This window comes from Dipodomys merriami, unplaced genomic scaffold (assembly GCF_024711535.1).
Source record: "Dipodomys merriami isolate MVZ:Mamm:240054 unplaced genomic scaffold, mDipMer1.0.p SCAF_31, whole genome shotgun sequence".
Taxonomy (NCBI): Eukaryota; Metazoa; Chordata; class Mammalia; order Rodentia; family Heteromyidae; genus Dipodomys; species Dipodomys merriami.
This window is the reverse complement of record NW_027204604.1, coordinates 2,704,650-2,720,381: the sequence shown is the minus strand read 5'-3', so window position 1 is coordinate 2,720,381 and position 15,732 is coordinate 2,704,650. Positions and strand designations below refer to the sequence as shown.

At 35.7% G+C, this 15,732-nt stretch overlaps 1 protein-coding gene across 1 annotated transcript in view; it reads right to left on the bottom strand.

The window, feature by feature from the left end:
• Ush2a (usherin) overlaps window positions 1-15,732 on the bottom strand; it is a 640,266-nt gene that overhangs the window by 451,283 nt on the left and 173,251 nt on the right. The window contains exon 20 of the mRNA XM_070041435.1: window positions 8,330-8,560. Within this exon, the coding sequence (XP_069897536.1) occupies window positions 8,330-8,560 (231 nt within the window). The remainder of the gene's footprint in view (window positions 1-8,329; window positions 8,561-15,732) is intronic.

The window sequence follows — 15,732 nt, the reverse complement described above, 5'->3', positions numbered from 1 at the left end:
TTGAACACTGATATTTTCCCTCTGTTATTTTAGACATGCATGCTATAATTGTCAAGAAGACAGTCACAATTTCAGTTTCTGGGACATGGATAAGTAAACTACCAATTTCAATTTCAATAGAATATAGTAAGGAATAAAATGAGGAAATTCTGGTTTCAAGTGGTCATATAGGAGATGCCCTATCCAGACATGACATAGAAGGGAGGTTGTAGCTGCTATGAGGCTACTTAGTGGAATTATTAAATTCTCTCCTTACTTATAACTAGTAACTCATCAGGTTAAGAAGAAAGCAAATGACTTGCAAGTAGAAAAAGGCATAACAGCCATGAACTCCAGCATCTCTACAAACCTGGGCATCTGAGAGCATTTAATTCACAGAGAATGAATAAACAGTTTGAAAGATCGTCAAATAGCTGGGCAGTAAGCCAGGTAATACGTGGTGGAAAGATGAGGCTGAAAAGTAAGCAGAGAAGAGTTTGTGCAGAGAATCTCATGGGGAAACTACTGAAAACATTTAAACAAGAAAACAAGAAAGAATATCAGTTTGAAGAATAGCATAGAGAAAAAGGAAACTTCATGGAGCGCCCCAAGCATAGATCCGGACAGTAGCTCTAGAAAAACAAGTAGTTCCAAGAGCTGTAATGAAGAGCATCAGAGGAGGGACAATTATTGAATGTTGCAAGGAATCAGGAAGTAGTACTCTGGGTCATTTCCCAGGATTCTGCCTCACACAGTCACAATGCATTCCCTTAGCACCAAAGGCAGAAATGGCTCATGGGAAGGAACCAAAGAGGAGACATGGAGGAGGAAGTACCCACATTGCCTTTTAATCCTCTGCCTCTGTGGAATGGTAGGCCATCACACCATTCTATAAATTTCCCATGTGTCTTTCTCTGCTTTTAAAGTATGTTTCCTTTCTGAGACTACCAAGAATAACAAGATTAGAGGGATCCTTCCCTTCCTCTTTTTCCTCAATGCCTCTTCTCAACATTTCTCCTCTGAGAAGACAAATCAAAGAGAAATCAAACCAACTTCTTCACATTCAAGAGAATACAAGTAGCTATGTCATCAAACAAAGGAAGGAGGACCATACTTGCTTTTTCATCAAAATCAATCAATCAATCAATCTATCTATCTATCTATCTATCTATCTAATCTATCTATCTATCTATCTATCTATCTATCTATCTATCTATCTATCTATCTATCTATCTGTCTGTCTATCTATCTATCTATCTATCTATCTACCTACCTACCTACCTACCTATCATCTATCTACTGCTGTTTTCAATGCAGCCTACAAAATATTTTCTGAAATTTCTTCACTACTAATGTACATGATCTCCTAAAATAACTCTTGGAACTACGAGAATCGGTTTTAAAGATAAAGTGTTTTGACAATGATTTTACTGGAATCGTTTGATTAGAAATGAAATTCACTTTAATCAGTACTCTTTGATGAGGGTTGTATTTATCATAATATGAAAATAACTGCCTGCAAGTCTTTAAATATTTTAAGTTTTTGAGAAGAAAATATGTACAAAATAGTTCTCTTTATAAAATCAGAAACTGTTCCTCTTCAGTGGTCCTTGTCTCTACTAGCTAACCCCTGCTAGCCCTTCTGTTTACTTCTCAGAGTTTCTCTTTCTACCCATTGCATCAGGATGGAAAGGGAACAAAAATTAATCTGTGTTATGTAATGTAGATCATCACCACGATTTATCAACATTGTATCAACAGTAAAGGCTTGTAGATTATTCTGGAGTCCCTAAATTGCTAGCTGGAAAAACACTGGACAATTTAATCAAGAAAATTTTGAGAGATTGTTGAGAAAAGCTGGGGATGTGGCAGAAAGCATTTGCTCATGAGTGCGATTTGAGTGTACATGAAGATGTGTAGTTTGTATGTCAGGTATGTGTATTTTGTGTGTTGTTTAATAGCAAAAGAACTATAAAAATAAGGGACCTGAAGTTGATTGACCAAGTGTTTTCAGCTAACTAAAATTGCTTCAGTGAAAATACTATTCTGAGAGGTCAATGACCAGGCAATGCCAATTCAGTTTAAGGATACCTGTACTCAGTATTTCAAACAAAGGGTAACAGTATAACAATATATTTCAAGTGAATCTCATTAGAGTGCAAAGGCTGAAAAAGATGTATATAAAACTGTCTTACTGAGGAATTGGATGGATAGGCCTTCTTTCTCCATCAATGCCATCTGCAGGTCCTTCCTAAATATTTACCTACATCTATGTACTGAACACCTCTACACATGAACTACTAACTGTAGCAAAAACTAGATGATCATTACGTCTGCTCTCAACATCCCTACTTATCATGGGTTAGTCTTACTTTGGTCATTCTAGCAGAGGTGCATTTGAGTCCCCTTCTGTCTATGCAAATGGACTCTACTAGGTATACTTATTCAATGACAGAAACATATTTAACTCTCATCATTGTCTATTTCTCCTTCACTTGATCACTGGTTTTATACTTACATTGGATTACCTGTCTCCTTAATGCCAGCATGAGAAACTATTAAGTCATGAAACAGATCCATATATTTGTTTGTTTTTTGTATAACTATGGCCCAGTCTAACATCAAAGGTTAAGCAAAACTTGGTATTTAAATCTGACTTGGTAAGACTTGGGTTTTGTTTAGTTGTTTTTGTTCTTTTTCTTTATTTTTTTAAAGCACTTCCTGGTAACAATACTTGCTCCCACTCCAAAGAAAACAAATACTGGGATACCAAGGGTGTTGAAGGTCAGAATTAATATGCTCTTACTAATTAGTCTTTCTGGAAAAGTTTGCCCTAGTTCTTTCTCTACTATTACTGCATACAATCAGCTTTCTTTTAATGAAGTACTTAAATGTCCCAATTCACTGAAAATTATGAAAAAAATTAGCCACAAAGCACAAATACCTAATAGTAACAGATATAAAATATATGCTCTTTAAAGAATATTGATTTGGGAGGAGGCACATTTCCCTTTTTGTACCTCAGTAATTAATCGTATTTTTTTTTGCTTCCTAATGCTTTTGAATTTAGCCATTTGGAGGAAAGTGAATACTGAGACAAAAATGAATGACAATCATTTAGTGTCCTTGAACAGCATTATTATGAGGAAACTGTACAGTTCTCATCTGCAAGATATTCAACATCAGTAATCACATTTCTCGTGAAGACAAATAAAAGGAAATTACATCCAGGTGCACATGTGTGCTCATCTCCCTAGTGGCTGGCTACAAAGATCTCCCCAAAGGCACTTGCTGATTTCTGGGCAGGGTCACCAGTAAAGGAAGTTAAAAAGGCTGGTGTGATTGGCATCTGGATGCTACAATAGTCAAACCTTCCTCCAAATGATCACAAATCTGCTTTTGCTAATGGGGGTGGGGAGGAGGGAAAGTGGCAAGGAGACAGAGGGTCACCTTTGGAATGCCTCCCTGAGCAGTATTTTAGTGGTGGATTTTTATCAGGTTTTTATTTGAATTACTAGTATTGCACAGCATGAATTAAACTTGTACAAATCAAGTAGATTTACTCTGCATTCCTAAAAAAAAAATTGAGTATGATCTTCTTTTCTCCAGAAATGCAACGGGAGCCCATTTGGCAGCAAGGAAAGGAAAAGCTCTTTTCTTTTCTGGTTTTGGAGGATGGAAGTACTCTGTAAATCTATGTAATCAGGGGACCATATCTCCACGGTGCTTATAGGCTTGTCTAATTACAAGATCATGAAGTAGAGTTGAACATGTGGCTTCATTACACGTATTGATAAAACCGAAGAACAATACTTCAGAAATAATGTCTTACCTAGTCTCTATTCACAGAATTGGGATTGTAGAAGCTCAAAGTTCTATTCACATAACATAACTTTCCACCCAATTAACAACCAGTATTAGAGATTCAGAAGACCAGTAGCTATTTTCAGTAACAATATTAAGTATAACATTTTACTATGGAATATTTAATATTACTACAGACATAACACTTAACCAAGTGTTATAAGTGTAAATGAGTTGTAAGTTTAAGTGAAAGTGAATTAATAGAACAAATCCCTCAAATTGCAGATGTATGCTAATTGAGAGAGAATTTTGATTCCATACATTGATGAACACTCTTACTTAGAGAAAGCTCTTGTCTCATAGTAGGTACTTAAACAAATATTTTTTAAATGATTAATAACTACTACCTAATGTCAATATGTGCTAAGTAACCTGTGTGGCATCTCTTTCAATCATCACCTACTTGCTAGATTTTTTAATACTGTGGGCTTATTATACCAATGTTAAGGAAAAGGAAATCGAGCCACAGACAAGATTAAGTGCTTTTTTTCTGATTACATTTAGTTAATAAAACAACCTTAATTTTAAAAACAAACTTACTTAAGACTCTACTTCTAAATTTCTCATTCTTAACAATATGGAAAAAAAGGGAATACAAACTATTAAGCTTATACAATGATGAAAACAACTGATACTTTAACACATTCTGCAAATCACAGTTTTGAAAGAATAATTGCACCAAAAAAGAATAGAGCAGGTACAAAAACAAGGATTTGTCTGGTTCACTGTTTTGCTCAAAAGTAATACTTATCATAATAATTTATAAGTTATACTTGTACCATATCTAAAACAGACATTATTGAATTGTTTTCCTTATATTATGTAAAGTGTCAAAGAGAAGCAAGTTGTATGACATTGCCTTTTTAGGACTGCAGTGACAACATTTTATAACAAAACTTTCATTGTACCTGTTTTGAGCATGGAACATGGTACAAACACATTTACCAATCCAGTCATTGAAGAGTGAACTATCACTTATTTTTAATAATACAAATGTATAATATACATAATATCATATATATGTCTTTGAATGCTAATTGACATTCCCATTCATATTTCAGGAATCATTTTAGCTAACATTGGAGATTTGAAATTCTTAATTCAATATAAAGTTTGCCTGAAAATTATTAACTTTTAACATAGACTTATATTAAAGATCTCTGGGATTTGCTCCTTAGATTTGTCTAAAAATGTAGAAAGATTATACAATATGAAGAAACATGCAGTATTCTGCATGTATTTTACCTTCTAAGAACCCTGAGGTTTTTATTGCTATGAAAAAATAATCTCTATTATCTCTGGTGACACAGATAAATAAATAATGCATAAAAATTAATAATAACATTATTTACTGTTGGTTATCTATAATATGATTGAGTAATAAATACAACAAGTGCTGGGTAAGAAACATTTGGGTGATAATGAATTCTCATCTGTTGATATTCATCATTTTTATGTACTTTCCATTCTATAACTTCCAAAGAAGAGTCTTTAAAGCTGGGTGTAATGATCTACTCTGTAATATCAGTTATGCAAAAGGTAGAGAGAGATAAGAGGATCCTAGTCTAAGACTGGCCCCTAGAAAACATGTAGCCCTAAAATGTAAAGGACTGAGGGTATGACTTAGATTATGATGAGTTTTGTAAACAAATAAACATACAAGAATAATCTTGAAGAGTTATTTTTACCTGTGGCCAACAGCCTGGTCTTCAAATCAAGGGTTCAATTCATGATTTAACCTAAGAAATTCAGTAGTGGTACATTGGCCAACCATGTCTGGCAATCACATATCTTCTTGTACCATAATAGTGAATATACCTATTCTAAAGCTGGTAGAATGACTGAATGAAAGAATATGCAAGCATGACTATTTGTGATGCTAGTTGTACGCTCATGCAAGATACAAATTTAAAGAAAGCTATTAAGTCGTTGGTCTTGCCACGTCATCTAGTGCATCATTTAGGTAAAATGTACTTTAGTAAAGACTCACCTGAATAAATTTATTTATCCAAATCTGGCAATTAAGCCAGATAATACAACTAATGCCTTGAAGAAGACCTAGGGACTTCAAACGTCAAACAGAGCCTTAAAATTAACAGCAAGCTACCAATCAAAGGTGAAGATAATGGGCCTGAATATGCTGAGACTTTTTCTAGATCCAAAGAATCACCAAAGTTCCATCCAGGAAACAGGTCAATCAAAAGAGTGATCTCCTTGTATTGCACTCCAAGTATGTACATATACATTCTATCTATCTATCTATCTATCTATCTATCTATCTATCTATCTATCTATCTATCTATCTATCTATCTATCTATCTATCTATCTATCTATCTATCTATCTGTGAAGCCTGAGACTAGTATAGACAGAAGAATCTTGTTTAGTGAGGCTGATATCTACGGCTTAACTTTTAAAAGCAGAATTTGGGAAAGGTCCCAGATGCAGTCTCTGCCCCATGCCTTTGCACTTTCGGCCTGTAAGGGAGATAGCTAGGATGGCTTACTTTATCAGCAGTGGACTGGCCACTCTGTCTATCAGGTGATCCCATAAAAATCTGTGTGCAGGATAGCCTGCAAATTCAAGCTGCCATTTCTGCCACAGCTAGACCTAGTTGAATGAAAACAAATACTCTTTCCTGGAAGAAATACATCACAAGCAGAAGGTACTGAGGAGGTGATTTCTATTTTTATTAAAAAATAAGTTTTCTTCTAAGCAGTACATTTTAATTAATTAATGCTGATACTGTGGTTTGCATTTTAGGACCTGAGCACTATCCCTTAGCTTTCTTGCTCAAGGCTGGCACTCTGTAACTTGAGTCACACCTCTACTTCTGGATTCTTGCTGGCCAATTGAAGATAAGAGTTTCCATGGACTTTCCTACCCAGACTGATTTCAAACCTTGATCCTCCAATCTTAGCCTTCTGAGTAGCCATGATTACAGGCATGAGCCATGTGTGCCAAACACATTTATTTCCATATGCCTGCTCTTTCCCACATTATAAAAATATTAATGAGAAGTTGAGTTTTAGGAGATTTCAATGGTGCAATTTCTAATATGAAGTAATGAATTTTTGTATACTAAGGGTTAAGCATGCATCAACTTTAATAATATCAGCTAAAATGATTCATTACAAACATATATCAGCAGCACATAATGATTTGTACTTTAAAAATGCAAATTATATACTAGTTTAGGTAAAATTAAAAGATAGTTGAACTTTATTTTAGAGATCAAATTGCTTTGTATTGTCCATAAGCCATATTTTAAAGACTTCCCATTTGCTACAAAAAGGATTTTCTCATACATTAAATAAATACTTTTTGGAGTTCATAGAATTATATATATATATTATACTTTGTATTCTATCATCTATTTATGTATGTATATATGCATGTATGCATCTATCTATTTATCTATTTATTTATCTATCAATGCCAACTTTATACCTCCATTTTCTTACTTACACCTTTCATGGGGCTTGTTTGTTAAGATGATATCTTGGCTAAATATTGTCTGGGTTGACCTCAAATTCATCCTCCTGATCTCTGACTCCTAAACTGGATTACAAATATCTTCCACCATCCTGAACTCCTGCATTTTTCTAAAAATTGGAAATGTGTAGTATGAATGAGTCACCACTGTTTTATATAATACGTTGGAATGGGACTACTAGGAATAGTAAGACATAGATACCATAGGCATTCAGACTACTAATACTATCAAGGATGAGAATAGGGTAAGTAAAAAGGTAAGTGATACAGGTATAGGGCCCAAACCTAACTATAATGTTTTGTGTGGATTTAAGGGTTAGAGGGGTTTGCATTAAAGTATCACTGATAGTAACAATGAGTTTTTCAGTGCCTTTGTATTTCTTGCCTGAAGCAAAATCCTCATTTGCTTCAACATAATCCTGGCCCAGAGAAGCGTATGTTCTCTGACATTAGATTTCCTTAGGTGAATTTCCACAAGACTCAAAATATTAATAGTGTTTCTTGAGGAAAAGAAAGGGAGAAAATACCTCAACGACGTGTTAGGAAACTTTAACCAAAATAGAGTAGGATATCTTTGTTATTTGTTTTGCCTGCTTCAATGACCTGGTATCCATTGAGAAGCCCAGATAAGTTGATCTGTTTCTCAAGTCCATTCATCCACTATACTCCTTGAGTAATATTCTGAGAAACACATTTTAGTAAGTGGCATTTGAGAGCCTTCCTGAGTACATGCTTGGATCCATTATGGCTGTCTTTCCACTTCCTTCTTTTCCTTTCTTTCCTCCACTGGTATCACTTGCTCCCTGACCCAGTCTCCACCAGAATATGTAAGGGATGGATGGCTATGTGGACACAATCAGGGTCTAGTTATAAAAGAACATTTCTACAAATAGACACAGGAAACATGCACTGTAATGTAATAGCAAAATAACTGACATCACATTGGAGCTTAGTCTCTGATAAATGAAGCCGTATCAAATATACTTGCTTACCAGTAAAGTCTGTACCGAGGGGGTGAGTGGTGCTGGGGAATTTACAATACCCATTTCCCATGAAGCGGATTCCTTTGGTCATGGCAGCAGTTGGAGCTGGCAGAGCTGACTCTCTCCTTTCCAGCTGGTAGAGAGGAGGGGGCCCATTCACCTCTTCTGGTGGGAGCCACCTGAGATGCATCGTGGTGCTGTTGATTCCTTTTACCACAGGTGGCCTCAGCTGTGCTGGTGCTGAACATTAAAAAACATGTGTTACATTTAGGAATCTGTCTTCTAGCTCTGGACACCTATTCGTTCATACCTACACACACATCTGGGCACTCAAATCAAGTAAGTTGTGGTCACAAGAATTTACAGGGGACTAAGAACTGAAGATACAATATACAGTGGACCTCAAAGGTAACTAAGAATGAAAACCACAATACAGGGTGTATCTCAAAGAGGACCAAACAGAATTTAAAATGCCTAATAAATGCTTAACATAGAACTTTCAAGTTCAGATGACAGGTTTTTTGTGTTTTTGTTTTTGTTTTTTTTAGAAAGAACCTCTCAATATTTCTCTGACTGATGGCGGATACTCCACCTGGTGGTTGTCACTCCTGATGTACACTGAGTCCTACCAAGTGAGGACGTGTCCTAATGACCAGGTTCTGCTCCCACTGGTCTCTAAAGGCTTATGTTTTGTTTCCTTTGGAGACTTTCCCTGGCCTGAGTGGAAGCGCCCCTTCTCTCCAAAGCTACAAAAATCCCCTAGAAAAACAGAAGCCCATGACCATCATGGTGACAAAAGACAGATCCTGTTGTATTAACATGATGTGTCAATTTGGTGCTATAAATCATAGAGTTTGAACAGGTAACAGAAATGATTGAGCTGGGTTAATTGAGGAAACAAAGAGAAAGTACAAGGACCTGAGAAGAACTAGGCAGGGCTAAATTATTAATTCATGCCAACTAATGAACAATTATTTTAATAATTTATTTACATTTACTAATGAAATTTAACGATCTATACATTCATATTAATGTTACCACATTATATATAATTATATAATATATTGCATCATGTTCTATGGGTTTGGATAACTATATAATTACATATATCTAGCATATATTTAGCATATATATAATTACATATATCTAGTATTCGAATGTAATACAGAATATGTTCACTATACCAGCTACTTAATCCCTATGCTGAGTCCCTGGAAATCACACATCATTTTATTATACCCACAGAGTTTTGCCTTTGTTCAAATAGTTGGTATTCCATTATGTGCATCTTTTTCAGGTTGGTTTCTTTCACTGAGTAATATACATTTTAGGTTATTCCACTTCTTTTAAGGACTAAGTAATATTCCATTATTTGTTATGAATAATTTATCCATTAGCCTGCTGAAGAATGTCTTGGTCAACTCCATCATTTGACAATTACTTAATACAACTACCATAAAAAGTGTGTATGCAAATTTTTCTGTAGATGTAACATTTCAGCGTCTTGTAGAAGTATCAAAGATCATAATTAGTGGATCATATAAGAGTAGGTTAAGTTGTGTGTAAAACTGCCCAGCTGTCTTCCACAGTGCCTTAACTATATCACATTCCCACCAGAAATGAATGAGGGTTCCTCTTTCTCCATATCCTCAACAGCATTTGGTGTCAGTAATGTCAATGTTTTTTTGGTGTTTTTGCTGGTCGTAGGTCTAGAACTCTGAGCCTGGGTACTGTCCCTCAGCTCTTGAGCTCAAGTCTAGCACTCTACCATTTGAGCCACAGCGCCACTTCTGGTTTTCTGAGTGATTTATTGGAGATAAGAGTCTCATGGCCTTTCCTTCCTAGCCTGGCTTTGAACAGTAATCCTCAGATCTCAGCTTCCTGAGTACCTAGCTAGGATCACAGGCCTGAGCCACTGGCACTCAGCAGTAATCCTTATTTAAGATGTCTAGTGGCGTCTTGTTTTAGTTTGCACCTCCCATGTGACTTATGATATGAAGAAATATCTTATTATAGAGTTATCTGCCATCTCTACACTTTGGTTGGCAAGAAAATCATCTTTCTGATGTCCTAGGCTTGATTTAAATTGAGAATGAAGAAGTATATGTCATTCTGGAGGTTCGACAGAGCATCTACAATAGATCAATTAATAAACACCAATCTAGACATATATATTCTGGACAGCTCTTAGGGCCTGAAGTAACCAAGAGAGTCACTGGTCCTGAAGTCACCATACCATACCATCGGCGGTGGTCACAAGCTTGGAGCTCTAAGGGCCCATGTCTGCACAAAAAGGGACTGATGTCATAATCACTACAGTATTACTAAAGATACCCACCCCAAGGCTGTGTGTGGATTTTTAGCTGTGTTTGTGTTACCATAGCCTTATGCAAAGTCATGACCTATTTCAATAAACATAAATCTCAATGATGTAAATGAAATAATTTGAAACCCTTAAACCGTGAAAGAAAATTTGCATTAAAAGAACTGAGAAAAAATTTTGTTACCTTTTAGGTTCTGGCTTTCTAAAGAGAAACAATTAGGAAACAATTCTCTGTGATTCTATTTTAACTTTAAGTAGAGAATAAAAGCACTGAGCAGAAAGTTCAGCAGCTTAAAAGGAAAATTACAATTCTGATCATCTTATATCACTAAAACCCACTATATATATGTACATATATATATATATATATATATATTTCAAAATTATCTGCATGATTTCTCTTGCTGTTTCCTGCCAAGAATCAACTAATTGGTAAGTTCTCAAAGATCTCATTCTAAAATCTATTATCCTATTTCAAACTAATTTAAACCCAAATAAAAGAGTAAGTTATCCAGAAACTTCTTTCAGTAAGTTTGTTTTCAGTGTTTGAAATCCAACATTATATTAAAATTTTAGCAGGCCATTCTTGATAAATTTGGGAAGGGTAAAGTGCTGTCTTTTTTTTTTTAAGTCTTGAGCTCAGAAATATAAATGCAAGACCAATTACATGCTGACTTTTTAATCTCCCAATTTCTCTTTCTTTCTTTCTTTTTTTTTTTGTTGTTGTTGTTGGTCATGGGGCCTGAACTCTGGGCCTGGGCACTGTCCCTCAGCTCTTCAGCTCAAGGCTAGCACTCTACCACTTGAGCCACAGCGCCACTTCTGACTTTTTCGGTTTATGTGGTGCTGAGGAATCGAACCCAGGGCCTCATGCATGCAAGGTAAGCACTCTACCACGAAGCCACTTTCCAGCCCCTCTTTCTTTCTTTCTTTTGCTTTCAGAAATACAAACATAGTATTTTGAACTGTCCTATTATTTTTTGTGTTTTTTTCATTTCTGACTTAAGATTCTCTAGAGTTCTGGGATGTAGGGGTCTGATTTTTTTTTTTTTTTTTGTATGGGAAGCTCCGAACTAACTAATAACATTTTCACTGATGTTACAAATGTCCTAGATTCATTCCATTTTAACCAAAAGTTTAGAAGAAGCATGACTAAAATTCATGTATGTCTTATAAACAAGAGAATTTCACTACTTAAAAAGCATCCTCAGTTTCCCTTCTCCCCAACTCCTTGTCCGTACCCCCTCACTCCCCCCCCCCCCGACTAAGTCATAGAGTTATCTCCAATCTAGCATTTTTTTTTCGGTCGTGGGGCTTGAACTTTGGGCCGGGTGCTGTCCCTCAGCGCTTCAGCTCAAGGCTAGCACTCTACCACTTGAGCCACAGTGCCACTTCTAGTTTTCTGGTGGTTAATTGGAGGTAAGAGTCTCAGGAACTTTCCTGCCCGGGCTGACCTAGAACTGTAATCATCAGGTCTCCGCCTTCTGAGTACTATTACAGACGTGAGCCATCAGTGCCTGGCTCCAACCTAGCATTTTTGTTGGATTAGTTCACCCTGTGGGAGAAAAATGAGGGGGGGGGTAACAACATTCAATAAGAAATGTACTCATTACCTCACTTATGTAACTGTAACCACTCTGTATATCACCTTTACAAAAAAATAAAAGTAATTTTTTTAAAAAAGGAACAAAACTTTTTTTTAAAAAAGCACTTACTTCCTCAATTAATATTTGCTACTCTGGTATTCTAACTGCCCTACTGGATGCAGGCAGTACAACTATCAATTTCAGAATCCTTTCTGCCAGGATAGCACAATCTACAATCACTACTTAATTGAAATTTTAAGTTCAGAGTAAAACAAGAAACCAACAAGGAAAGATAGAATACCAAAAGTAAGAGCACATCTCTGTTCAAATTTGGCAAATAGATTACAATTAATTAGGGCACTCTTTTATTCAGCATGCGCAAAAATTAACATTGACTGTTCAGACCTTTAACAAGTTGTGGAATAGTCTTTCAGTTCACAAGGATTTATGCTACCAAGAAATTAGACTGTTTTCAAGAAGTCTCCTACAGAGAATGAGTTGAACCATGGTGTACATTTTACCCTTCCACAGAAAAAAAAATGAAAAGAAATAGAAAAAGAACCCCTCCAGCTGGTGTATTGTATAGTGTCACACAGAGGAGTCAACCAAGTTTGCTTGAAAGGAGGAGTGCCCTATGATGTTATCCTTTGCTAAGTTCCTCTGAGACTAGAAGGAAGCATTAAGTTGAAGCTATAGATCAATTAAAGTAGTCTGTGCACTCCCCATACAAACACACAGAGACAGAGACAGAAACAGAGACAGAGACACCGAGGGAGCAAGGCACTGAGGAACTGGGATAATCAAGGATTATTTGCCAGATTGTTGAAGTGATTATAGATACAATAAATGTTTTAAATATCACTTAATTACAAAAGAATAAATTAAGAGATCACATAGAATAATGGTGAGGGTCATGTTTACTTTTGGAGATTATATTCTACTGCTTAATTTCCAATTCTGTCCAGATTTTAGACGAATCTCTTAAAATTTATATCTGTCTCTCTTTTACTATGTACATCATGAGTCTAAAATTTCAGTGCAAAGCTTTAACAATAACTGCTCACACCACACAAACACATAATTACTCTCAAGTTTATAAAACAAATTTGAATACAAATATGTAAGGAACTATTGCTACTAGATAACAACACATCTTTCAAATTACATATCACAGAAGAACAAAATTCATCTGTATTCAAGACCTGCCTTTGTTTGCTTAGACAACCCTCTTAAATATAAAGCATGAAGTGCATTTTTAACAGCTATCGTGTCAAAGAATAAAACAGAATGTTTGTTTTTATTTGGAACAAAATTGCAATGTTCTTGTATTTTTTCAATAGCCCTGTAATCGAATCTCTATTCTCTTGTATTCATAGGGATCCTTTCATAAAATACTGTGCTAATCTACATTCTTCATGCAGCATTATTACTTTATAATCTGATTAATAGCGTATCATAATGAATAAATTTATTCTTGGAAAATTTATGTCCTGTGAAGTTTTGAGCATCATAGCAGGAGAACTGTGAAGTTATTACTGGCACTCATGTCTTTGTAATCATTTGTTTTTAAGGAAGAATATGTTGTCTATGAAGATTACATGGCTGCATCATTTCTTATTGTAAAATATCATCTACTTTCTATTACAGAGAAAATACCTACTCGTGGAACAGACTAACATGAGACTGACATTTCTAGGTACTTTCTCAATAGAAAATAATTTTGAATTTTTCTCAAAGATGAGAATTTGTGGCAGGGAGTGTAATTTGCCAAACACTGTAAGTCAAGAGACTTTTATAAGGTGGTGGGGCCAGAGTGTGCTGAGGTATCCTAGGGACAAAAATGTGATGTCTCAGCAGCCACTGTGTCACAACTGCTCACTGATCAGTGCTCAGGAAAGGGAAGACTTCTTCCCACAACTTAAAGAGGTCACCTGATGCTACTTTGTTGACCATTCATTTCCAGATGTGAGAGAAGACAGTGAAATATTTATTGTCCATTCCTTCCTTGTTTACTGGTCACATTCTAGAGAAGAACACACACAGTAGCACAAACCAGCAGAAGGATAATATTTAGGTTCTAAACTAGCTCTTAAGGACTCATATCATGACACACTGGCCAATCCAGTATTTGATCTCTCTGTTTCAGTCTCCCTCATGTGAGAGTAAGAAATGGGGTTATGTCTAGGATGTCTCTAGTTGCAAAATCCTCCAACTGAATAGTTCAGGAAACACTTCTCAAAGGGATCCACTGAACCTTTGAGAAGACCATGAAGAGAACCTTGTAACTTTTTTCCTTCACTTCTTAGCAGCTTCACCTAAATGTTCCGAGTCATCAAGAAAGACTAGCACTGCTTTTAGAGAACTTAAGTGGACTTGGTGAGTGAGCCAGGCTTCAACTCACCATCATTCTGGTGATCACTGAAAACTTCATATACAACTAGCATCGTAGAGAGAGGTAACTAGGACAAAGGATCCATGATTTCGAGATTGCTCAAAATGGTTGCAGAGATTTCAGTGACTGCTGTTCCCTAAAGCCCACCCCTTTAATGAAAGGTAGGAGCTTGGATTGTAATTATGGCATCCCTGCTACCCAAACTTGAAGCTTTTATGAGCCTTTTGCAATTAACTACTTAAATGCATCGTAACACTTGCTTCTCTGACAGCAAAGTATTGATTTTTTAATCATTTTCAAGTCTCCTCCAGCACAAATAAATGTACTACAGTTACAGTTAATGCACTATGTACATGCTTTAAAGGCTGGTGTGACACGATTTATTATTTTGTGATATATGGAATTGAAGGCTACGATTCTCAGAAAGTAACATCTCAGTGATCGAACATCAGGAAGAACCATTGTCCTTGCTCCTTCAAAATTTCTAATGGTAAGAAAAGAAAAAAAAAGCTAAGGACTTAAAACAAAAAGGATGCTCAGGCTTTTCCCAAAAGGAAAGGGAAGTGAGTTAACTATACATCTTTTATATGTGTCTGTGTAGGAAGAAAAGTTAAATAACCTATCAGAGATGATACAGTTTATATCTTCCTAAAGGTGTCACTGTGGGACTTATAGCAACTTTGTTCAGATGAATTTTTGTCTATTTAACTTCTTTGTTTGCAAGATTTTTCAGGGAGGGAGGGTCTCCTATGTCAAAATGCGACTACAGCCTGTCTGATTCATTTTTTACTTTTTATGTATTTTAATTGTGGCATTTTAATGGTTGTTATAGGATCTACATCAACTTCATTATAAAGCTAAGAGTGAACTTTCAGAAAGGCTAAGAGTATTGTTGCTATAGCTAAGCAGACCAATAGGAAACTTGAGAAAGTCTGCTTTTAGATTAAGAAGACCTGGCAACTGAGGTCATTATGTATTTCAATGCACAAAAATATGTGTAAATAAATAAAGCCTTTACCTTGGATGCATTCACACACTTTGAGTAGAAGGTGATGAGTAAAAAGCAGTTAATTTTGTTTTGTTAGAAATAATATCATTTTAGTTTTAGCAT